Source organism: Ranitomeya variabilis, chromosome 1 (genome assembly GCF_051348905.1).
Source record: "Ranitomeya variabilis isolate aRanVar5 chromosome 1, aRanVar5.hap1, whole genome shotgun sequence".
Lineage (NCBI taxonomy): Eukaryota > Metazoa > Chordata > Amphibia > Anura > Dendrobatidae > Ranitomeya > Ranitomeya variabilis.
In genome coordinates, this window is record NC_135232.1 from 47,167,393 (window position 1) to 47,193,131 (window position 25,739).

A 25,739-nucleotide genomic window follows, 5' to 3' on the forward strand; every position below is an offset into this window, starting at 1 on the left:
CATGTTCATTTGTTGTCCACTTGCTGTGGACTTAATCGTTCAGCTCATTTTATGTTTGCTCTAGTCCAGCTTGTCAGTATTCCATATTCAGTTAAGCTGGAAGCTCTGGGGAAGCAGATTTGCCCTCAACACCGTTAGTCAGGTGTGGAGATTTTTTGTAAACTCTGTGATGGATTTTTCTAGCTTTTTATACTGACCGCACAGTATCCTTTCCTATTCTGTCTATCTAGTTAGAAGTGGCCTCCTTTGCTAAATCCTGATTTAATTCTGTGTATGTCATTTCCCTCTCTACTCACAGTCCATATTTGTGGGGGGCTGTCTGTCCTTTGGGAATTTTCTCTGAGGCAAGATAGCTTTCCTGTTTCCATCTTTAGAGGTAGTTTGCTCTCCGGCTGTGACGAGATGTCTAGGGAGTGACAGGAACATTCCACGGCTACTTCTAGTGTTGTGTTAGGTTCAGGAATTGCGGTCAGTAAAGATACCATCTCCTCAGAGCTCGTCCATGTCTCTCCTTAACCACCAGGTCATAACAGTACAGCTGGCCAGCAATGTATTGAATGCATCTCAAAAGAGGGGAAAAAAAAGGTTCTGAACCATTTTTTTTTCTGTGCAGCCTGTTTTGTCTTTTTTTTCCCATTAATCTCTGGGTGTTTCAGGATTTTGGCGCTGACATGGATGTTCAGGGTTTGTTCTCTCGTGTGGATCAACTTGCTGCAAGGGTACAGAGTATCCAAGATTATGTTGTTCAGACTCCGGTTTTGGAGCCTAGAATTCCTACTCCTGATTTGTTTTTTGGCGATAGATCTAAGTTTTTGAACTTTAAAAATAACTGCAGATTGTTTTTTGCTTTGAGACCCCGTTCCTCTGGTGACCCCTGTTGTGAGTTCCGTTCTCGAACTCCCTCCTGTGGTCATGAATGGTACTTCGGCGAGTTCTGTTTGTGAACTCCCTCTGGTGGCTGTGAGTGGAACTACTAGCCATTGAGGTGCCTTCCTCACCTGCTCCTCGTTTGTTGCTGGACTGGTTTCTCTATTTAACTCCACTCAGATCGTTAGTGTATGCCAGCTGTCGATGTCTTAGCCTTGGTTCAGATCTCTCTGGGACCTTTCTGAGGACCTGTCTATTCCAGCAGAAGCTAAGTTCCTGCTTGTTTATTTGTTGCTCATTGTTTTCTTGCTAAAGTTCGAATTCAGCTTGCTACCATGATATTGCCTGGCTAGCTGGAAGCTCTGGGGGTGCAGAGTGGCACCACCGCACCGTGAGTCGGTGCGGGGTCTTTTTGCACACTCTGTGTGGTTATTTGTAGTTTTTTTGTGTTGACCGCAAAGTTCCTTTTTCTGTCCTCAATCTGTTTAGTTAGACTGGCCTCCTTTGCTGAAACCTATTTCATTCCTGTGTTTGTGTATTCCTCTTAACTCACACTCAAAACTTGTGGGGGGCTGCCTTTACCTTTGGGGAATTTCTCTGAGGCAAGGTGAGGCTTTGTTTCCTATCTTTAGGGGTAGTTAGCTCTTAGGCTGTGAAGAGGCATCTAGGCAGAGTCAGGCACGCTCCACGGCTATTTCTAGTGTGTGTGATAGGAGTAGGGTTTGCGGTCAGCAGAGTTCCCACTTCCCCAGAGCTAGTCCCGATTCCGTTTATAACTATCAGGTCATTCCGGGTGCACCTAACCACCAGGTCCATAACAGACCCCATTCAGCAGGTGAAAATTGTCATCTCTCTGCTGCGTGGAGACCCTCAGGATTGGGCATTCTCCCTTGAGTCAGGGGATCCGGCATTACTTGATGTAGACGCATTTTTTCAAGTGCTCGGATTACTGTATGATGAACCTAATTCTGTGGATCAGGCAGAAAAAACCTTGTTAGCCCTGTGTCAGGGTCAGGAAGTGGCAGAATTATACTGCCAGAAATTTAGAAAGTGGTCTGTGCTCACTAAATGGAATGAAGATGCTCTGGCTGCAATTTTCAGAAAGGGTCTTTCTGAAGCCCTTAAAGATGTTATGGTGGGGTTTCCCACGCCTGTTGGTTTGAACGAATCTATGTCTCTAGCCATTCAGATTGATCGGCGCCTGCGTGAGTGCAAGGTTGTGTGTTGTGAACTATACTTCTTGGCTCCCTCTTGTGGTCACTAGTGGTATGGCACTTGGATTGTCTTTCCCCAGGTTGGTGCTCACCTGGTTCGTTAGGCCTGGGGTGTTACTATTTAGACTTCCTGGATTCTTAGTCTGGTGCCTGGCATCGTTGTAATCAGTTCATGTCTGTTTGCTCCTGTCTACTGGTCCTGATTTTTGCAAGATAAGCTGAGTCCTGCTTCCTTACCTTTAGTCCAGCTTGTACAAAATGTGATTCCTGATATTGCTGGAAGCTCTAGGGGGCTGATATTCCCCCCCCCCCCACACACCGTTAGTCGGTTCGGGGGTTCTTGGATATTCAGCGTGGATATTTTGTAGGGTTTTTTGCTGACCGCATAAGTCATCTTCCTATTTTCTGCTATTAGTCAGTGGGCCTCTCTTTGCTAAAATCTAGTTCATTCTTACGTTTGTCTTTTCTTCTTACCTCACCGTTATTATTTGTTGGGGGCTTGTATTTAACTTTGGGGTCTTTTCTCTTGCGGCAAGAGAGGTCTTATTTTCTCTGAAAGGGTTAGTTAGTTCTCCGGCTGGCGCGAGACGTCTAGGATCAACGTAGGTACGTTCCCCGGCTACTGCTAGTTGTTGTGCTAGAATCAGGTATACGGTCAGCCTAGTTACCACTTCCCTATGAGCTGGTTTTTGTGTTTGCAGACTTTGCTGAGACCTCTGAGATCCTCTGCCATTGGGATCATAACAGTATGCCAGGCCCAGTGAATAGTTAATGCATTGCAGAAACGGGATTAAAAGAAAAGAAGTCTGGGTTTTTTGTTTGTTTTTTTCTTCCTTCCCCTTTATCCCTGAGTGGCTTGAAGCTCTGCTGCAGACATGAATGTTCAGACTCTGATTACTAGTGTGGATCAGCTTGCTGCACGAGTGCAGGGCATTCAGGATTTTGTTACTAGTAGTCCTATGTCAGAGCCTAAGATACCTATTCCTGAGCTGTTCTCTGGAGATCGATTTAAATTTAGGAATTTTAGGAATAATTGTAAATTGTTTCTATCTTTGAGACCTCGTTCGTCTGGAGACTCAGCTCAGCAAGTTAAAATTGTTATCTCCTTCTTGCGTGGCGACCCTCAGGATTGGGCTTTCTCGTTGGCGCCAGGAGATCCGGCATTGGCAAATATTGATGCGTTTTTTCTGGCGCTCGGATTGCTTTATGAGGAGCCCAATCTTGAAATTCAGGCAGAAAAAGCTTTGCTGGCTATCTCTCAGGGCCAGGATGAAGCTGAAGTATATTGCCAAAAATTTCGGAAATGGTCCGTGCTTACTCAATGGAATGAGTGTGCTCTGGCCGCAAATTTCAGAAATGGCCTTTCTGAAGCCAATAAGAATGTGATGGTGGGTTTCTCCATTCCTACAAGTCGGAATGATTCTATGGCGCTGGCCATTCAGATTGATCGGCGTTTGCGGGAGCGCAAATTCGCTAATCCTCTGGCGGTGTTGTCTGAACGGACACCTGTCTCAATGCAATGTGATAGAATCCTGACTAGAACCGAACGGCAAAATCATAGACGTCAGAATGGGTTGTGTTTTTACTGTGGTGATTCTACACATGTTATATCAGCATGCTCTAAACGCCTAACAAAGGTTGTTAGTCCTGTCGCCATTGGTAATTTGCAGCCTAAATTTATTTTGTCTGTGACTTTAATTTGCTCATTGTCTTCCTACCCTGTTATGGCGTTTGTGGATTCAGGTGCTGCCCTGAGTCTTATGGACTTGTCGTTTGCCAGGCGCTGTGGTTTTGTCCTGGAGCCTTTAGAAAATCCTATTCCTCTTAGAGGAATTGATGCTATGCCATTGGCGGAAAATAAACCGCAGTATTGGACACTAGTGACCATGTGCATGACTCCTGAACATCGGGAGGTGATTCGTTTTCTTGTTCTGCATAAAATGCATGATTTGGTCGTTTTGGGTCTGCCATGGTTACAGACCCATAATCCAGTTTTGGATTGGAGGGCTATGTCTGTGTCAAGTTGGGGTTGTCAGGGAATTCATTGTGATTCCCCGCCGGTGTCTATTGCTTCCTCTACTCCTTCAGAAGTTCCTGAGTATTTGTTTGACTATCAGGATGTATTCAGTGAGTCCAGGTCCAGTGCTCTTCCTCCTCATAGGGACTGTGACTGCGCTATAGATTTGATTCCTGGTAGTAAATTTCCTAAGGGATGATTATTTAATCTGTCTGTACCTGAGCATGCCGCGATGCGTTCTTATATCAAGGAGTCTTTGGAGAAGGGACATATTCGTCCATCCTCTTCCCCTCTTGGTGCAGGATTCTTTTTTGTGGCCAAGAAAGACGGATCTTTGAGACCTTGTATAGACTATCGGCTTCTGAATAAAATCACTGTTACATTTCAGTATACTTTGCCACTATTGTTGGATTTGTTTGCTCTGAGTAAGGGTGCCAGGTGGTTCACCAAGATAGATCTTCGTGGTGCGTACAACCTTGTGCGCATTAAGCAGGGAGATGAATGGAAAACTGCATTTAATACGCCCGAAGGTCATTTTGAGTACTTGGTGATGCCTTTTGGGCTCTCTAATGCTCCTTCAGTGTTTCAGTCCTTTATGCATGACATCTTCCGGAAGTATCTAGATAAATTTATGATTGTTTATCTGGATGATATTCTGTTTTTTTCTGATGATTGGGATTCTCATGTAAAGCAGGTCAGGATGGTGTTTCAGGTTTTGCGTGATAATGCTTTGTTTGTGAAGGGCTCAAAGTGTCTCTTTGGAGTGCAGGTTTCCTTTTTGGGTTTTATTTTCTCCCCTTCTGCTGTGGAGATGGACCCAGTCAAGGTCCGAGCTATTCATGATTGGACTCAACCCACATCTGTTAAGAGTCTTCAGAAGTTCTTGGGTTTTGCTAATTTCTACCGTCGTTTTATCGCTAACTTTTCTAGCGTTGTTAAACCTTTGACGGATATGACCAAGAAAGGTTCTGATGTTGCTAATTGGGCTCCTGCAGCCATGGAGGCCTTTCAGGAGCTGAAGCGTCGGTTTACTTCGGCGCCTGTTTTGTGCCAGCCTGATGTCTCACTTCCCTTTCAGGTTGAAGTGGATGCTTCTGAGATCGGGGCAGGGGCTGTTTTGTCGCAGAGAGGCTCTGGTTGCTCTGTGATGAGACCATGTGCTTTTTTTTCTAGGAAGTTTTCGCCTGCTGAGCGGAACTATGATGTTGGTAATCGGGAGTTGTTGGCCATGAAGTGGGCATTTGAGGAGTGGCATCATTGGCTTGAGGGTGCTAAGCATCGTGTGGTGGTCTTGACTGATCACAAGAATCTGATGTATCTCGAGTCTGCTAAGCGCCTGAATCCTAGACAGGCTCGTTGGTCATTGTTTTTCTCCCGTTTTGACTTTGTGGTCTCATACCTGCCTGGTTCGAAGAATGTGAAGGCTGATGCTCTTTCTAGGAGCTTTGTGCCTGACTCTCCTGGAGTCTCAGAGCCAGCTGGTATTCTTAAAGAGGGAGTAATCTTGTCGGCCATTTCTCCTGATTTGCGACGTGTGTTGCAGAGATTTCAGGCTGGTAGACCTGACTCTTGTCCACCTGACAGACTGTTTGTTCCTGATAAATGGACCAGCAGAGTTATTTCCGAGGTTCATTCCTCGGTGTTGGCAGGGCATCCGGGAATTTTTGGTACCAGAGATTTGGTGGCTAGGTCCTTTTGGTGGCCTTCCTTGTCACGGGATGTGCAGTCATTTGTGCAGTCCTGTGGGACTTGTGCTCGGGCTAAGCCTTGCTTTTCTCGTGCCAGCGGGTTGCTTTTGCCCTTGCCCGTCCCGAAGAGGCCTTGGACACACATTTCCATGGATTTCATTTCAGATCTTCCGGAAGGAATGTCTGTCATCTGGGTGGTGTGTGATCGTTTTTCCAAGATGGTCCATTTGGTGCCCTTGCCTAAGTTGCCTTCCTCTTCCGATCTGGTTCCTTTGTTCTTTCAGAATGTGGTTCGTTTGCACGGCATTCCTGAGAATATCGTGTCTGACAGAGGATCCCAGTTTGTGTCCAGATTCTGGCGATCCTTTTGTGCTAAGATGGGCATTGATTTGTCGTTTTCATCTGCCTTTCATCCTCAGACTAATGGCCAAACGGAGCGAACTAATCAGACACTGGAGGCTTATTTGAGATGTTTTGTTTCTGCGGATCAGGATGATTGGGTGACCTTCTTGCCATTGGCTGAGTTTGCCCTTAATAATCGGGCTACTTCCGCTACTTTGGTTTCGCCATTTTTCTGCAACTCTGGTTTTCATCCTCGTTTTTCCTCGGGTATGTTGAGCCTTCTGACTGTCCTGGGGTGGATTCCGTGGTGGATAGGTTGCAGCGGATTTGGAATCATGTGGTGGACAACTTGAAGTTGTCACAAGAGAAGGCTCAGCGTTTTGCCAACCGCCGCCGCGGTGTGGGTCCCCGACTTCGTGTTGGGGAGTTGGTTTGGTTGTCTTCTCGGTATGTCCCTCTGAAGGTTTCCTCTCCTAAGTTTAAGCCTCGCTTTATTGGTCCCTATAAAATTTTGGAAGTTCTTAACCCGGTGTCTTTTCGTTTGGATCTTCCGGTGTCGTTTGCCATTCACAACGTGTTCCATAGGTCTTTGTTGCGGCGGTACGTTGTGCCTTTGGTTCCTGCTGTTGAGCCTCCTGCTCCGGTGTTGGTTGAGGGCGAGTTGGAGTACGTGGTAGAGAAGATCTTGGATTCTCGTCTCTCTAGATGGAGGCTTCAGTATCTGGTCAAATGGAAGGGCTATGGTCAGGAGGATAATTCCTGGGTGGTCGCCTCTGATGTTCATGCGGCCGATTTGGTTCGTGCCTTTCACGCTGCTCATTCTGATCGCTCTGGTGGTCTTGGTGAGGGTTCGGTGACCCCTCCTTAAAGGGGGGGTACTGTTGTGAACTATACTTCTTGGCTCCCTCTTGTGGTCACTAGTGGTATGGCACTTGGATTGTCTTTCCCCAGGTTGGTACTCACCTGGTTCGTTAGGCCTGGGGTGTTACTATTTAGACTTCCTGGATTCTTAGTCTGGTGCCTGGCATCGTTGTAATCAGTTCATGTCTGTTTGCTCCTGTCTACTGGTCCTGATTTTTGCAAGATAAGCTAAGTCCTGCTTCCTTACCTTTTGTTTATTTGCATTGTTCTAATTTTAGTCCAGCTTGTACAAAATGTGATTCCTGATATTGCTGGAAGCTCTAGGGGGCTGATATTCCCCCCCCCCACACACCGTTAGTCAGTTCGGGGGTTCTTGGATATTCAGTGTGGATATTTTGTAGGGTTTTTTGCTGACCGCATAATTCATCTTCCTATTTTCTGCTATTAGTCAGTGGGCCTCTCTTTGCTAAAATCTAGTTCATTCTTACGTTTGTCTTTTCTTCTTACCTCACCGTTATTATTTGTTGGGGGCTTGTATTTAACTTTGAGGCAAGTCTTTTCTCTTGAGGCAAGAGAGGTCTTATTTTCTCTGAAAGGGTTAGTTAGTTCTCCGGCTGGCGCGAGACGTCTAGGATCAACGTAGGTACGTTCCCCGGCTACTGCTAGTTGTTGTGCTAGAATCAGGTATACGGTCAGCCTAGTTACCACTTCCCTATGAGCTGGTTTTTGTGTTAGCAGACTTTGCTGAGACCTCTGAGATCCTCTGCCAGTGGGATCATAACAGTTGTGCACCATATGGCAGTGTCCTCTGAGCAGAATCCTGAGCCTATGCAATGTGATAGGATTTGGACTAGAGCAGAACGGCAGGAATTCAGACATCAGAATGGGCTGTGTTTTTACTGTGGTGATTCTGCTCATGCTATTTCTGATTGCCCTAAGCGTACTAAGAGGGTCGCTAGGTCTGTTACCATTAGTACTGTGCAGCCTAAATTTCTCTTGTCTGTTACCCTGATTTGCTCATTGTCGTCCTTTTCTGTCATGGCATTTGTGGATTCAGGCGCTGCCCTGAACTTAATGGACTTAGAGTTCGCCAGACGCTGTGGTTTTTCCTTACAGCCTTTGCAGAGCCCTATTCCCTTAAGGGGCATTGATGCTACACCATTGGCCAAGAATAAACCTCAGTACTGGACTCAGCTGACCATGTGCATGGCTCCAGTACATCAGGAAGATTGTCGTTTTCTGGTGTTGCATAATTTGCATGATGTGGTTGTACTGGGTTTTCCATGGTTAAAGGTACATAATCCAGTGCTGGATTGGAAATCTATGTCTGTGACTAGTTGGGGTTGTTAAGGGGTACATAGTGACGTTCCTTTGATGTCAATTTCCTCTCCCCCCTCTTCTGAAGTTCCTGAGTTTTTGTCAGATTTCCAGGATGTATTTGATGAGCCCAAGTCTAGTTCCCTTCCTCCTCATAGGGACTGTGATTGTGCTGTTAACTTGATTCCTGGCTGTAAGTTCCCTAAGGGCTGACTTTTCAATCTGTCTGTGCCAGAGCATGCCGCCATGCGGAGTTATGTTAAGGAGTCTTTGGAGAAGGGGCATATTCGGCCCTCTTTGTCACCATTGGGAGCGGGATTTTTCTTTGTTGCCAAGACGGATGGTTCCTTGAGACCCTGTATTGATTATCACCTTCCTAAAAAGATCACGGTCAAATTCCAATACCCCTTACCTTTGCTTTCTGATTTGTTTGCTCGGATTAAGGGGGCTAGTTGGTTTACTAAGATTGACCTTCGAGGGGCGTATAATCTTGTTCGTATTAAACAGGGTGACGAATGTAAAACTGCATTTAATACGCCCCGAAGGCCATTTTGAATAACTTGTGATGCCATTCGGGCTCTCTAATGCCCCATCTGTGTTTCAGTTCTTTATGCATGATATCTTCCGGAATTATCTTGATAAATTCATGATTGTATATTTGGATGATATTTTGATTTTTTCCGACGATTGGGAGTCTCATGTGAAAAAGGTCAGGAGGGTATTTCCGATCCTTCATGCTAACACTTTATTTGTGAAGGGGTCTAAATGCCTATTTGGAGTTCAGAAGGTTTCTTTTTTGGGTTTTATTTTTTCTCCCTCGGCTATAGAAATGGATCCTGTTAAGGTCCAAGCCATTCATGATTGGATTCAACCCACTTCTGTGAAGAGCCTTCAGAAATTTTTGGGCTTTGCTAATTTTTATCGCCGTTTCATTGCCAACTTTTCCAGTGTTCTTAAGCCCTTGACCGATTTGACGAAGAAAGGCGCTGATGTGATGAATTGGTCCTCTGCGGCTGTTGAGGCCTTTCAGGAGCTTAAACGTCGATTTACTTCTGCCCCTGTGTTGCGTCAGCCGGATGTTTCTCTTCCTTTTCAGGTTGAGGTTGACGCTTCTGAGATTGGGGCAGGGGCCGTTTTGCCTCAGAGAAGTTCCGATGGTTCTTTGATGAAACCGTGTGCCTTCTTCTCCAGAAAGGTTTCGCCTGCGGAGCATAATTATGATGTCGGCAATCGGGAGTTGTTGGCTATGAAGTGGGCATTTGAGGAGTGGCGACATTGGCTTGAGGGAGCCAAGCACCGCATTGTGGTCTTGACCGATTATAAGAATTTGATTTACCTCGAGTCTGCCAAGCGGTTGAATTCTAGACAGGCTCGATGGTCCCTGTTTTTCTCCCGTTTTGATTTTGTGGTCTCGTATCTTCCAGGATCTAAGAATGTTAAGGCTGATGCCTTCTCTAGGAGTTTTTTGCCTGATTCTCCGGGAGTCCTTGAGCCGGTTGGTATTCTCAAGGAGGGGGTGATTCTTTCTGCCATCTCCCCTGATTTATGGCGGGTGCTTCAGGAATTTCAGGCTGATAAAACTGACGGCTGTCCAGTGGGGAAACTGTTTGTTCCTAATAGATGGACTAGTAAGGTAATTTCTGAGGTTCATTGTTCGGTGTTGGCTGGTCATCCTGGGATTTTTGGTACCAGAGATTTGGTTGCTAGGTCCTTCTGGTGGCCTTCCTTGTCGCGGGACGTGCATTCTTTTGTGCAGTCCTGTGGGACTTGTGCCCGGGCCAAGCCTTGCTGTTCCCGCGCTAGTGGGTTGCTTTTGCCTTTACCGGTCCCTGAGAGGCCCTGGACGCATATTTCCATGGATTTTATTTCGGATCTTCCTGTTTCCCAGAAGATGTCTGTTATCTGGGTGGTTTGTGACCGGTTTTCTAAGATGGTCCATTTGGTACCTTTGCCTAAATTGCCTTCCTCCTCTGATTTGGTTCCATTGTTTTTTCAGCATGTGGTTCGTTTGCATGGCATTCCGGAGAATATTGTGTCTGACAGAGGTTCTCAGTTTGTTTCTAGGTTTTGGCGGTCCTTTTGTGCTAGGATGGGCATTGATTTGTCTTTTTCTTCGGCGTTTCATCCTCAGTCCAATGGCCAAACTGAGCGAACCAATCAGACCTTGGAAACCTATTTGAGATGCTTTGTGTCTGCTGATCAGGATGATTGGGTGGCTATCTTGCCATTGGCCAAGTTTGCCCTTAATAATCGGGCTAGTTCAGCTACTTTGGTTTTGCCTTTTTTTTGTAATTTTGGTTTTCATCCTCGTTTTTCTTCAGGGCAGGTTGAGCCTTCGGATTGTCCTGGTGTGGATTCTGTGGTAGACAGGTTACAGCAGATTTGGACTCATGTGGTGGACAATTCGACGTTGTCTCAGGAAAAGGCTCAACGTTTTGCTAACCGCCGTCGGTGTGTTGGTCCCCGGCTTCATGTTGGGGATTTAGTTTGGTTATCTTCTCGTCATGTTCCTATGAAGGTTTCTTCCCCTAAGTTCAAGCCTCGCTTTATTGGTCCCTATAAGATTTCTGAGATTATTAATCCGGTATCTTTTCGTTTGGCCCTTCCTGCCTCTTTTGCCATCCATAATGTTTTCCATAGATCTTTGTTGTGGAGATATGTGGTGCCCGTTGTTCCCTCTGCTGATCCTCCTGCCCCGGTGTTGGTTGAGGGGTAGTTGGAATATGTGGTGGAAAAGATTTTGGATTCTCGTTTTTCGAGGCGGAGGCTTCAGTATCTTGTCAAGTGGAAGGGTTATGGCCAAGAGGATAATTCTTGGGTTGTTGCTTCCGATGTCCATGCCGCCGATTTGGTTCGTGCCTTTCACTTGGCTCATCCTGATCGGCCTGGGGGCTCTGGTGAGTGTTCGGTGACCCCTCCTCAAGGGGGGGTACTGTTGTGAATTCCGTTCTCGGGCTCCCTCCGGTGGTTGTAAATGGCACTTTTGTGAATTCTGCCCTTGGGCTCCCTCCGGTGGTTTTAAGTGGAATTGCTGCTCTTTGGATTTAGCTTAGCAGCTGCTTCCACTGATCGTCTCTCCTGCTCTGCTACTTAGCCTGGCTCTGATCTTCAGCCTGTGCCAGCTGTCAATGTTTCTTGGTTGGATTCAGATCTCTCCTTGGATTTCATTGTTAGTCGGCCCAGTTCAGCAAAGATAAGTCCTTGCATGTTCATTTGTTGTCCACTTGCTGTGGACTTAATCGTTCAGCTCATTTTATGTTTGCTGAATATTCCATTTTCAGTTAAGCTGGAAGCTCTGGGGATGCAGATTTGCCCTCCACACCGTTAGTCAGGTGTGGAGATTTTCTGTAAACTCTGTGATGGATTTTTCTAACTTTTCATACTGACCGCACAGTATCCTTTCCTATTCTGTCTATCTAGTTAGAAGTGGCCTCCTTTGCTAAATCCTGATTTAATTCTGTGTATGTCATTTCCCTCTCTACTCACAGTCCATATTTGTAGGGGGCTGTCTGTCCTTTGGGAATTTTCTCTGAGGCAAGATAGCTTTCCTGTTTCCATCTTTAGGGGTAGTTAGCTCTCCGGCTGTGACGAGATGTCTAGGGAGTGACAGGAACATTCCATGGCTACTTCTAGTGTTGTGTGTTGTGAATCCGCTTTTTGGGCTCCCCCAGTGGTTGCTGGTGGTACTGGTGACTTGTGTGGATTTTGCTGTCTCTGTTCACCTGCTTCCATCAGTGTTTGGGAGTTTCCTATTTAGTCTTACTCTCCAGTCATTTCCTTGCCGGTCTTCATTGTAACCAGTGCCTTTGGTTTCATGTTCCTGCTACTAGTCTGCTGATCAGCTAAGTGGACTCTTAGTCCTTTTTGTTTTGTATTTCTGTCCAGTTTACAGTTTAGTCTTTTTCTGTTGCTGGAAGCTCTTGTGGACTGAAATTGCCACTCCTGTGTCATGAGTTGACACAGGAGTCTTAAAGTAATTTCAGGATGGGTTTTTGAAAGGGTTTTTTAGCTGACCGTGAAGTCCTCTTTTGTATCTTTCTGCTATCTAGTAAGTGGACCTCTCTTTGCTAAATCTACTTTCATCCTGTGTTTGTCTTTTCCTCTAAACTCACCGTTAATATACGTGGGGGCTTCTATCATCTTTGTGGAATTTCACTAGAGGTAAGCCAGGTCTGTTCCTTCATCTACCAGGCGTAGTTAGTTCTCCGGCTGGCGCGTGGCATCTAGAATCACCGTAGGCATGCTCCCTGGCTACTATTAGTTGTGTGATAGATTTAGCTCACGGTCAGCTTGAGTTTCCATCACCCGAGAGCTCGTTGGTTATTTACGTGTTTCTTACGTTCCTGGCCATTGGGAACCATAACAGTAAGACCGGCCAAACGTTAAAGTTATTGGCAGAAGAAAGGAGAGAAAAAGAAGTCTGTAGTTTTTTTTTTTCTTCCCTATGTTTGCTTCATAGTTGGATCAGTAGTCTTTCTGCTCTAATTACAGCCTTTGCCTTTCTCTCCTTCTAACCCTTGAATGGCTCTGATCGCACCTGTTTAAAGATGGACCCTCAGAGTTTGGCTACAGGTTTAAATAATCTTGCTACGAAGGTTCAAAATTTGCAAGATTTTGTTATACAGGTCCTTCTCAAAAAATTAGCATATAGTGTTAAATTTCATTATTTACCATAATGTAATGATTACAATTAAACTTTCATATACTATAGATTCATTATCCACCAACTGAAATTTGTCAGGTCTTTTATTGTTTTAATACTGATGATTTTGGCATACAACTCCTGATAACCCAAAAAACCTGTCTCAATAAATTAGCATATCAAGAAAAGGTTCTCTAAACGACCTATTACCCTAATCTTCTGAATCAACTAATTAACTCTAAACACATGCAAAAGATACCTGAGGCTTTTAAAAACTCCCTACCTGGTTCATTACTCAAAACCCCCATCATGGGTAAGACTAGCGACCTGACAGATGTCAAGAAGGCCATCATTGACACCCTCAAGCAAGAGGGTAAGACCCAGAAAGAAATTTCTCAACAAATAGGCTGTTCCCAGAGTGCTGTATCAAGGCACCTCAATGGTAAGTCTGTTGGAAGGAAAAAATGTGGCAGAAAACGCTGTACAACGAGAAGAGGTGACCGGACCCTGAGGAAGATTGCTGAGGAAGCAGTGGACTGAGTCTGGTGTGGAAACATCCAGAGCCACCGTGCACAGGCGTGTGCAGGAAATGGGCTACAGGTGCCGCATTCCCCAGGTAAAGCCACTTTTGAACCATAAACAGCGGCAGAAGCGTCTGACCTGGGCTACAGAGAAGCAGCACTGGACTGTTGCTAAGTGGTCCCAAGTACTTTTTTCTGATGAAAGCAAATTTTGCATGTCATTCGGAAATCAAGGTGCCAGAGTCTGGAGGAAGACTGGGGAGAAGGAAATGCCAAAATGCCTGAAGTCCAGTGTCAAGTACCCACAGTCAGTGATGGTGTGGGGTGCCATGTCAGCTGCTGGTGTTGGTCCACTGTGTTTCATCAAGGGCAGGGTCAATGCAGCTAGCTATCAGGAGATTTTGGAGCACTTCATGCTTCCATCGGCTGAAATGCTTTATGGAGATGAAGATTTCATTTTTCAGCACGACCTGGCACCTGCTCACAGTGTCAAAACCACTGGTAAATGGTTTACTGTCCATGGTATTACTGTGCTCAATTGGCCTGCCAACTCTCCTGACCTGAACCCCATAGAGAATCTGTGGGATATTGTGAAGAGAAAGTTGAGAGACGCAAGACCCAACACTCTGGATGAGCTTAAGGCCGCTATTGAAGCATCCTGGGCCTCCATAATATCTCAGCAGTGTCACAGGCTGATTGCCTCCATGCCACGCCGCATTGAAGCAGTCATTTCTGCCAAAGGATTCCCGACCAAGTATTGAGTGCATAACTGAACATTATTATTTGTTGGTTTTTTGGTTTGTTATTAAAAAACACTTTTATTTGATTGGACGGGTGAAATATGCTAATTTATTGAGACAGGTTTTTTGGGTTATCAGGAGTTGTATGCCAAAATCATCAGTATTAAAACAATAAAAGACCTGACAAATTTCAGTTGGTGGATAATGAATCTATAATATATGAAAGTTTAATTGTAATCATTACATTATGGTAAATAATGAAATTTAACACTATATGCTAATTTTTTGAGAAGGACCTGTACATGCTCCTAGTTCTGAACCTAAAATTCCTACACCAGAGGTGTTTTCCGGAGATAGATCTCGGTTTCAGAATTTCAAATATAATTGTAAATTATTCCTTTCTCTCAGACCTCACTCCTCTGGAGATCCTCTCCAACAGGTTAAGATTGTAATCTCTTTGTTGCGCGGTGACCCTCAAAATTGGGCATTTTCATTGACACCAGGGGATCCTGCGTTGCTCAATGTGGATGCGTTTTTTCTGGCTCTAGGGTTGCTTTATGAGGAACCTAATTTGGAGATTCAGGCTGAAAAAGCTTTTATAGCCCTATCTCAGGGGCAAGATGAAGCTGAGATATACTGCCAAAAATTTCGTAAATGGTCTGTGCTTACTCAGTGGAATGAGTGTGCCCTAGCGGCAAACTTCAGAGAGGGCCTTTCTGATGCCGTTAAAGATGTCATGGTGGGGTTTCCTACGCCCACAGGTCTGAATGATTCCATGACAATGGCTATTCAGATTGATCGGCGTTTGCGGGAGCGCAAACCCGTGCACCATTTGGCGGTATCTTATGAAGAGATGCCTGAGAAAATGCAATGTGACAGAATTCTGTCCAGAAGCGAGCGGCAGAATTATAGGCGTAAAAATGGGTTATGCTTCTATTGTTGTGATTCTGCTCATGTTATATCAGCATGCTCTAAACGCACTAGGAAGGTTGACAAGTCTATTTCTATTGGCACTCTACAGTCTAAATTTATTCTGTCTGTGACCTTGATTTGTTCATTATCAGTTATTACCGTGGATGCCTATGTGGACTCTGGCGCCGCTCTGAGTCTTATGGATTGGTCCTTTGCCAGGCGCTGTGGGTTTGATTTAGAGCCTCTGGAAGTCCCTATACCTCTGAAGGGTATTGATTCTACACCTTTGGCTTGTAATAAACCACAGTTCTGGACGCAAGTGACTATGCGTATGACTCCAGACCATCAGGAGGTGATTCGCTTCCTTGTGTTACACAATCTACATGATGTTTTGGTGCTTGGATTACCATGGTTACAATCTCATAACCCAGTCCTTGACTGGAAAACTATGTCTGTGTTAAGCTGGGGATGTCGGGGGGCTCATGGGGACATTAAGGATGGGGACATACCTTTGGTCTCTATCTCGTCATCTATTCCCTCTGAGATTCCGGCATTTTTGTCGGATTATCAGGATATTTTTGAAGAGCCTAAAATTGGTTCACTCCCTCCCCACAGAGATTGTGATTGCGCCATAGATCTGATTCCTGGCAGTAAGTTTCCAAAGGGTCGTTTGTTTAATCTATCTGTACCTGAACATGCTGCAATGCGAGAGTATATTAAGGAGTCCCTGGAAAAGGGACATATTCGTCCTTCGTCATCACCTTTAGGAGCCGGTTTTTTCTTTGTCTCTAAAAAGGATGGCTCTCTGAGGCCTTGTATTGATTATCGACTCCTGAATAAAATTACAGTCAGATATCAGTATCCATTGCCTTTACTGACTGATTTGTTTGCTCGCATAAGGGGGGCTAAGTGGTTCTCTAAGATTGATCTTCGTGGGGCGTATAATTTGGTGCGAATTAAGCAGGGGGATGAGTGGAAAACCGCATTTAATACGCCTGAGGGCCATTTTGAGTATTTAGTAATGCCTTTCGGCCTTTCTAATGCACCTTCAGTCTTTCAGTCCTTAATGCATGATATTTTCCGTGAATATTTGGATAAATTTATGATTGTGTATTTGGATGATATTTTGATTTTTTCTGATGACTGGGAGTCTCATGTTCAGCAGGTCAGAAAGGTTTTTCAGATTTTGCGGGAGAATTCTTTGTGTGTAAAGGGTTCAAAGTGTATTTTTGGGGTCCAAAAGATTTCCTTCTTGGGGTACATTTTTTCCCCTTCTTCTATTGAGATGGACCCTGTCAAGGTTTGGGCCATTTGTGACTGGACACAGCCTACTTCTGTGAAGAGTCTTCAGAAATTCTTGGGCTTTGCTAATTTTTATCGTCGATTTATAACTGGTTTTTCTGGCGTTGCTAAACCTCTCACGGATTTGACTAAGAAGGGTGCTGATGTTGCCAATTGGTCCTCTGCGGCAGTGGAGGCCTTTCGGGAGCTTAAGCGCCGCTTTTTGTCTGCCCCTGCGTTGCGCCAGCCTGATGTCTCTCTTCCCTTTCAGGTGGAGGTCGATGCTTCCGAGATCGGAGCGGGGGCAGTTTTGTCGCAGAAAAGTTCCGACTGCTCAGTGATGAGACCTTGTGCGTTCTTTTCTCGAAAATTTTCTGCCGCCGAGAGAAACTATGATGTTGGTAATCGGGAGCTTTTGGCCATGAAGTGGGCATTTGAGGAGTGGCGTCATTGGCTTGAGGGTGCCAGACATCAGGTGGTAGTTCTGACTGATCACAAGAATCTGGTCTATTTAGAGTCTGCCAGGCGCCTGAATCCTAGACAGGCACGATGGTCGTTGTTTTTTTCTCGGTTTGATTTTGTGGTCTCGTATTTACCGGGTTCTAGGAATGTGAAGGCGGATGCTCTTTCTAGGAGTTTTGAGCCTGACTCTCCTGGGGATTCTGAACCTGCTGGTATCCTTAAGGATGGGGTGGTTTTGTCTGCTGTCTCCCCAGATCTGCGACGTGCTTTGCAAGAATTTCAGGCGGATAGACCTGATCGTTGTCCGCTTGGTAGACTGTTTGTTCCTGATGATTGGACCAGTAGAGTCATCTCGGAAGTTCATTCCTCTACGCTGGCAGGTCATCCTGGAATTTTTGGTACCAGGGATTTGGTGGCTAGATCTTTCTGGTGGCCTTCTCTATCTCGGGATGTGCGTGTTTTTGTGCAGTCTTGTGATGTGTGTGCTCGGGCCAAGCCTTGTTGTTCTAGGGCTAGTGGGTTGTTATTGCCCTTGCCTATTCCGAAGAGGCCTTGGACGCACATCTCTATGGACTTTATTTCCGATCTCCCTGTCTCTCAGAAGATGTCTGTCATCTGGGTGGTGTGTGACCGTTTTTCTAAAATGGTTCATTTGGTACCATTGCCTAAGTTGCCTTCCTCATCTGAGTTGGTTTTTTTCAAAATGTAGTTCGCTTGCATGGTATTCCGGAAAACATCGTTTCTGACAGGGGTACCCAGTTCGTGTCTAGATTTTGGCGGACATTCTGTGCCAGGTTGGGCATTGATTTGTCTTTTTCGTCTGCATTCCATCCTCAGACTAATGGCCAGACAGAGCGAACTAATCAAACTTTGGAGACTTATTTGAGGTGTTTTGTGTCTGCGGATCAGGATGACTGGGTTGCCTTTTTGCCGTTGGCAGAATTTGCTCTTAATAATCGGGCTAGTTCTGCCACTTTAGTTTCTCCTTTCTTTTGCAATTCGGGGTTTCATCCTCGTTTTTCATCGGGTCAGGTGGAATCTTCGGATTGTCCTGGAGTTGATGCGGTGGTGGATCGGTTATATCGGATTTGGGGACAAGTGGCGGACAATTTGAAGTTGTCCCAGGAGAGGACTCAGCAGTTTGCTAACCGCCGTCGTCGTGTTGGTCCTCGCCTTCGTGTTGGGGACTTGGTGTGGTTGTCTTCCCGTTTTGTTCCTATGAGGGTTTCTTCTCCTAAGTTTAAGCCTCGGTTCATCGGTCCTTATAGGATTTTGGAGATTATTAACCCTGTGTCCTTTCGTTTGGACCTCCCGGCATCTTTCGCTATCCATAATGTATTCCATCGGTCGTTGTTGCGGAGATATGAGGTACCAGTGGTTCCTTCTACTGAACCTCCTGCTCCTGTGCTGGTAGAGGGTGAATTGGAGTATGTTGTAGAGAAGATCTTGGACTCCCGTATTTCCAGGCGGAAACTTCAGTATCTGGTTAAATGGAAGGGTTATGGTCAGGAAGATAATTCTTGGGTAACTGCCTCTGATGTTCATGCCTCGGATTTGGTTCGTGCCTTTCATAGGGCTCATCCAGATCGCCCTGGCGGTTCTTGTGAGGGTTTGGTGCCCCCTCCTTAAGGGGGGGTACTGTTGTGAATCCGCTTTTTGGGCTCCCCCAGTGGTTGCTGGTGGTACTGGTGACTTGTGTGGATTTTGCTGTCTCTGTTCACCTGCTTCCATCAGTGTTTGGGAGTTTCCTATTTAGTCTTGCTCTCCAGTCATTTCCTTGCCGGTCTTCATTGTAACCAGTGCCTTTGGTTTCATGTTCCTGCTACTAGTCTGCTGATCAGCTAAGTGGACTCTTAGTCCTTTTTGTTTTGTATTTCTGTCCAGTTTACAGTTTAGTCTTTTTCTGTTGCTGGAAGCTCTTGTGGACTGAAATTGCCACTCCTGTGTCATGAGTTGACACAGGAGTCTTAAAGTAATTTCAGGATGGGTTTTTGAAAGGGTTTTTTAGCTGACCGTGAAGTCCTCTTTTGTATCTTTCTGCTATCTAGTAACTGGACCTCTCTTTGCTAAATCTACTTTCATCCTGTGTTTGTCTTTTCCTCTAAACTCACCATTAATATACGTGGGGGCTTCTATCATCTTTGTGGAATTTCACTAGAGGTAAGCCAGGTCTGTTCCTTCATCTACCAGGCGTAGTTAGTTCTCCGGCTGGCGCGTGGCATCTAGAATCACCGTAGGCATGCTCCCTGGCTACTATTAGTTGTGTGATAGATTTAGCTCACGGTCAGCTTGAGTTTCCATCACCCGAGAGCTCGTTGGTTATTTACGTGTTTCTTACGTTCCTGGCCATTGGGAACCATAACAGTTGTGTTAGGTTCAGGAACTGCGGTCAGTAAAGATACCATCTCCTCAGAGCTCGTCCATGTTGCTCCTTAAGCACCAGGTCATAACAACGCTCTATGCCGAGCTTAATGCCAACCCGGAGAAATTCCAGGAATACACACGAATGTCGCAAGACTCGTTCCGGGATTTGCTTTCTCGTGTCCAAGGAGCCATACGGCGACAGGACACCCAGCTCCGTAGAGCGATTCCACCCGAGGAACGTCTGCTGGTTACATTAAGGTACGTTCAAAATCTAAACAAATGATAGTCCAAATTTAGTGTTTTCTGACATGTATTTTTGGGGTATTTTCCTTTCTTTCTTTAGAGTAACCACACCCTAAAAAAGAATAGATTGTAATGTTTTTTGTGTTTGTTTTTCTTCCAGATTTCTGGCCACCGGAGAGAGTTTATCATCCCTCCACTTCCAATACCGGCTTGGAATATCCACCCTGTCCGGAATAGTTGTGTACACCTGCCAGGCTTTGTGGAATGTACTCTGGGATGAGTTTATACCCCTACCCACCTTGGACATGTGGCTAGAAATTGCGGAGAAATTCTGGAGTGTGTGTGATTTCCCCAACTGTTTAGGAGCGGTGGATGGAAAGCACATTCGCATTATCAAACCAGCCAGAACAGGATCGGAGTACTTCAATTACAAAAAATATTTTTCTGTTGTGCTCATGGCAATTGCCGATGCGAACTGTTGCTTTATCGCCATGGACATTGGAGCTTTTGGACATGGCAACGATTCCCAGACTTTCAAGAACTCGGATATGGGCCGCCGTGTGTATGGCAACAATTTCAATTTTCCCCGCCACAACCTCTCCCCAACACTCAAGGACCACCAATGCCATTTGTTATGGTTGGGGATGAGGCCTTTCAGATGTGTGAAAACCTACTGAAGCCCTATTCCAGTCGAGACTTGAACCACACTAGAAGGATCTTTAACTACAGACTGACCGGGGCCCAAAGAACTGTAGAGTGTACCTTTGGCATTCTGGTCGCTAAATGGCGCATTCTTGCATCAGCCATAAATCTAAAAGGGGAAACTGTCGACGAGGTGGTCAAAGCCTGTGTGGTTCTGCATAATTATAAAATGGTTAAGGAGCAACCCAACATTGAACTGGATAAACCAGTTGCACACCCACTGCCCGATTTCCAGCATCACCCGCTGCGGTCAACTGCAGCAGTTGGTCACATGCGGGACCAATTTGCTGCCTTTTTTGTTTCAGATATTGGACGTGTGTCATGGCAGGACAATGTTGTGTAAATGTCCAGTTGTAATTCGATCTGTACAAGTTATTTTCTACAATGATAATAATATTTCTCATTAATAAACTTTATAATATTTCTCATTAATAAACTTTAGTTTTGGTTGAGTTGACCGTGTCTCTTATATTTTTCCTCTCCAAACCAAGGCTCTCCTAAACTTGCAATATTTGATCTGTATTTAATATCAGTTTTTGTAATCCAAAACCAGGAGTGGGTGATAAAAGCAGAGGTGCTAGTTATTATGTTAATATCATAATTTACCTCTAATTGTTCCACTCCTTGTTTTGGCTTACAAATACTGATATAAAACACTGGCCACATACTGCTAGTAATGGCAGCCATGTTGCTTAATTGGTAAGCTTGTTGACGTCATTGCGTCATGATTCTCTTCTCCTGTATCCATTTGACACAAACTGAAGAGACAATCACTGTCACACTATCTATACTCATCAAGTCAGGTGTCAGAAATAATGAATTCATGATAAACATATACAGGCTCATGAATTCACTATTTCTGACATCTGTGCAGGTGAGCATAGATATGTAGTGTGTGACCACCATTGTCCCCTCAATTTGTGTGTAATAGATTATGTATAAAGAAGAGAAAATGGTGGTTATACAAGGCAGTTCTCTACTCAACAGGAATGAGTTTTTTGACACCTGACCTGTTCAGTAGAGGTCTGCACTGTATTTCCACCATTTTCTCTTCAGACTGCCACACTAGGCACAGACAAAAAGAGATTATGGAGATACATGTAATATTTTTTGGCCCACCTCATATCTGTATACTAAAGACACACAAAGCTTCAGTCTTTTTATTTTTAACTACTGGAGATATGATGTGGCCCAAAAAGTAAGTGTGTGTCGAAGTTTCTTGGCGCACGGTGTGTGTTGCCGGCGTCGGAAGACACAATAAACCAAACATAATTGTGGCAAATAAAACTTTTTTTATTTTGTAAACAACTCAAAAATTTATTTACTGCGCCGGCTTGGGGTAGAGTGATATAAACGGGGTGTGTGAAGAACTGAGGCCTGGCTAACCGTGGAGGATGCAGAGGTGGCAGGAGAAAGGGCAATGAAACTAGAAGGGTCTGGAAGTTCGGGGATGGGGCTTGACACATAAGAGGCTTGATACGCACTGGAAGGGTGAGACAAACCTGACATTACAGACACATTGGGAGGTGAAGGGGGAGGAATGCTAAGAGTCCTCTGTTTTGTTTTTTTCTGTGTTTTTTTTTGTTTGCCTGGTTGTGGGAGGTCTTGTTGGGCTCATATGGCATGGTGTGGTGGCGGGTGACCTGTCAGGGTCTGGCTGCACTGTGTCAGAGTCCATAGTGCTCGTAGATCCTGCAGCCATGCCAGAGTCCATAGTGCTTGTAGAGCGTGCAGCCATGCCAGAGTCCATAGCGCTTGTAGAGCGGAAGACCATGCCAGGGTCCTGCTGCATCGTGGAGGTGGCGGTACGGAAGGCCATGCCAGGGTCCTGCTGCATCGTGGAGGTGGCGGTATGGAAGGCCATGCTAGGGTCCTGCTGCATCGTGGAGGTGGCGGTACGGAAGGCCATGCCAGGGTCCTGCTGCATCGTGGAGGTGGTGGTACGGAAGGCCATGCCAGGGTCCTGCTGCATCGTGGAGGTGGCGGTATGGAAGGCCATGCTAGGGTCCTGCTGCATCGTGGTGGTGGCGGTACGGAAGGCCATGCCAGGGTCCTGCTGCATCGTGGAGGTGGTGGTACGGAAGGCCATGCCAGGGTCCTGCTGCATCGTGGAGGTGGCGGTATGGAAGGCCATGCCAGGGTCCTGCTGCATCATGGTGGTGGCAGTACGGAAGGCCATGCCAGGGTCCTGCTGCATCGTGGAGGTGGCGGTACGGAAGGCCATGCCAGGGTCCTGCTGCATCATGGTGTCAGTGGAGGAGGTCCAAGCAGGAGCAGCGGATGTCATGGTGGTGGCGGTGGGATGTCCAACTGCACTCGGCATGGTGGTGGTGCTGTAGTGGTGTCTGGCTGTGGAAGGAATGGAGGTGGCCGTGCAGTGGGATGCAGCAGAGGTCAACATTGTGGTCAAGCGTGACAATGAAGGCACAGGTGGATATGCCCCCACTGTCTGCTGGAAATACCGACTCTGCTGCATAGCCTGCACGTAAGCAGCATTGCAGGCCTGCATGACACTTAGCTGGAGATCAGGAGTAAGGTGTTCCGACATGCCCTGCTCAATTTGGTTAAAAAAATGATGTGCTGGCCTCTGGAGGTCGGCTTTCACTTGATCAAGGCTTTTGCTGACCTCCTGGATACGTGCATTCAAGAGGTTATGTAAAACATCCATTCGGTCACCCAAAGCCTTGATTGCTTCGTGTAAAACCGAGCTCAAGTGCAAAAACTCAGGCATGAGTGACCTGTCCGAAGCCCTCTGCCGCTGCCGGGAGGAGCCCCCAAAAAAAGGGGCAGTGGAAGAGGACTGCGAAAGGGGAAGACCTGATGGACCAGCTCCCTGGTCTCCAGTTAGTGTGGAAGGCCCACTTGCTGCTGCGCTGCTGGATGGCTGGGACGGGTCCATGGCTGTCAGATGAAGGACCGCTCCAGAACCTGGGCCAACAGTAGTGCTGTATGTGCTGTGAAAAAAGGAAAAAGAACATTACTATCAAATATTTACCAGACACAAAATCCTGCGGAATGTAAAAATACACATTATGGCAATACAATACAACCTAATGCACGTGATAAATACTTACGTTCTCTGGGCAAGGACCGGTCTTAAAAATGACAGAACGCGATGGTATTTGTAGCGTCTGATCCTTGCTCCTGAAGCACTGGGAACACGGCTCTCTTGACGCAGGTCCTTTTTGAAGGGGTCCTTCATCGAACGCCAACGTGTTTTGACTTTGGATACTGTTAAAAAAAAAAATGGTGGTCAGAAAAAGTACTTTTGGCCGTGCTCACACAACTGTGTGTGATGAGAGAAACTCCAGAGAGTTTCTTTCATCACACACAGTCGACTGAGCACGGCCAAGCTCTCTGCTGCTTCACACTGCAGTGCATTACTTACCAAATGCAGCTCGGACCCGTGTCGGGGCGTTGTCCCAGCCATCCCACATCGCTTGGGCCACCTCATTCCATAACCGCCGGATCGTCACGTTGTTCGAGTGCAGTGGATCCCGGGTGTCCCACAACGGGACTCGCTCCTGGACCAGGGGGATGAGGAGGTCATTCTCGATAAGATCTTCCTCCCGTTGTGAAACCTAAAAATTAAAGAAAGTCATTACAGTTTGCTCAATTAACAGAAGGAAAAGAAAGAAAAAAGATGCTGAGAAATGGCATGAATAGTGAAGTCAACATACAAAAGGATTCCAGAAGAAAAAAGTAAAGAAATAAGAATGGAAAGAAAGGAAGATTCAAGGATATTACACTGAGGACAGTCAGCCTTGTATACGCACCCGCTGCCGTCTTTCCACCGGACCTTGACTCCGCTGCTCCTGCCCTGTCTCTGCCGCAGTAGAAGAGCTCTAAAAAAAGAAAAATTTAAATTGTCACATGTGTCGATGTGACAGTGAATACTTACCAATCTGATGAGGCAAGTGCTCACCTCACTAATGACATGCTCCACTTCCGACTGTCCTGGCCGAAACTCCTCACCAGATGAAGAATCCGAAGAAGACATTCTGATGCATGTAGAAAGAAAGAAATTGCAGAAATTAGGACATGTAGAGACAGAAAATAGAAAATAAAGGCATTGGCTAGGATATACTCACATTGTTCTGAGGCTTGTTTGCTCCAAGGTGCTGTAGTCCGTCTGCTCAGCTTGGCTGTCTGCCGTGGGCCGTCTGCTCTGCTTGGCTGTCCGTTGTTGGCCGTCTGCTCTGCTTGGCTGTCCACTGTGGTCCATCTGCTCTGCTTGTCTGTCTGCTGAGAAGTGACCTGCAACTGTCCACACCCTCCCTTTTATCACCTTGATGGTGGGGGGTGGCTTATCAGTGTCTAAACATGTTTTTCTCCATTGAAACGCATGCGTTCAAAAACGCAACCAAACGCATGTGCTAAAAAACGCATGCGTTTACATAGACAGCAATACGTTTTTTTGGTCGCAATCATTGCGCAATCGACCGCATGCGTTTCCTGGCAGCAAATAGATGCCTCTAGAAATTACTACATGTAGCATTTCTGCACCAAGCCGCAAACGACGAGACGACGCATGCGTCGTCAAATGCGGCAAAACGCGAACAAAAAAAAATGCATGTGTTTTTAATGTTAAATATAGGAAAACACGACGCATGCGTTTATATGTGGTACAAACGCTGCGGCAACAAACGCAAATGTGAAACCAGCCTAAGGTGGTATAGTATGCGGGAAGGGGAACCTGACTTTCAGCAGGGTCAGATTCTGGCTGTGTAGAGTGCAAGGGGAATGTAGTGGTCTGGGTCAATGTACCAGCAGACTCATCTAGCAGTGGCTGGGCAATGGGCAGGATGAAGAGGAAACACAGATATAGACCCAAATAATAAAGTGGGCTAACTGCAGTTCAAAATTGGTAACAGGACTAAACAGGCGGCATTGCTTTGTTCAGTGGAGGACAACTGTAATGAGTGGAAGACATAGTTAGTAGGCCAAAATAATAAAGTAGCCTAAATGCAGTTCAAAATTGGTAACAGGAGTACACTGGCGGCATAGCTTTTTTCAGCGGAGAACAATTGTAAGGAGTGGCAGACACAGTTAGTAGGCCCAAAAAAGTAAGTAGGCTAAATGCAGTTCAAAATTGGTAACAGGACTAACCAGGCGGCATTTCTTTGTTCAGCGGAGGACAACTGTTGTGAATTCTGTTGTGGGTTCTGCTCTTGGGCTCCCTCCGGTGGTTATAAGTGGTAGTGCTGCTGTTTGTCCTTCACAGCAGTCATCAGGTGCGTCCACTTCGGACGGGGCTATTTAGTCTGGCCTCACCCTTTGGTGAGTGCCAGTTGTTCATTGTTTCTGGAGGATTCACATCCCTTCCTGGTCGCTCCTGCTTGCAGTTCATTTCTTCAAGATAAGTTCTGCTTGTTTTTCTGCCCACATGTTGTGGGCCTCATTGTTCAGTGCATTGCATGTTTTTTCTTGTCCAGCTTAATCTGTGTAAGGATTTATGCAGCCTAGCTGGAATCTCTGGAGAGGCAGATTTACCCTCCTAGTCTTTAGTTAGATTTGGAGTTTTTTTTGTATTATCTGTGGTGGACATTTCTTAGTATTTTTAATA

The 25,739-nt window shown here is 45.8% G+C and overlaps 3 protein-coding genes across 3 annotated transcripts in view; all 3 read right to left on the reverse strand.

The window, feature by feature from the left end:
- LOC143804742 (acyl-coenzyme A amino acid N-acyltransferase 1-like) overlaps window positions 1-25,739 on the reverse strand; it is a 509,727-nt gene that overhangs the window by 207,648 nt on the left and 276,340 nt on the right. The window lies entirely within an intron of this gene.
- Window positions 1-25,739, reverse strand: part of LOC143804731 (acyl-coenzyme A amino acid N-acyltransferase 1-like) — a 68,104-nt gene that overhangs the window by 16,959 nt on the left and 25,406 nt on the right. The window lies entirely within an intron of this gene.
- LOC143793689 (uncharacterized) lies at window positions 21,084-23,494 on the reverse strand. The gene is made up of 2 exons (XM_077280726.1): window positions 23,248-23,494; window positions 21,084-23,127 (listed from the first exon to the last, which is right to left on the reverse strand). Exons 1-2 carry the CDS (start codon window positions 23,373-23,375, stop codon window positions 21,717-21,719), a joined length of 1,539 nt encoding a protein of 512 aa, XP_077136841.1. The 5' UTR covers window positions 23,376-23,494; the 3' UTR covers window positions 21,084-21,716.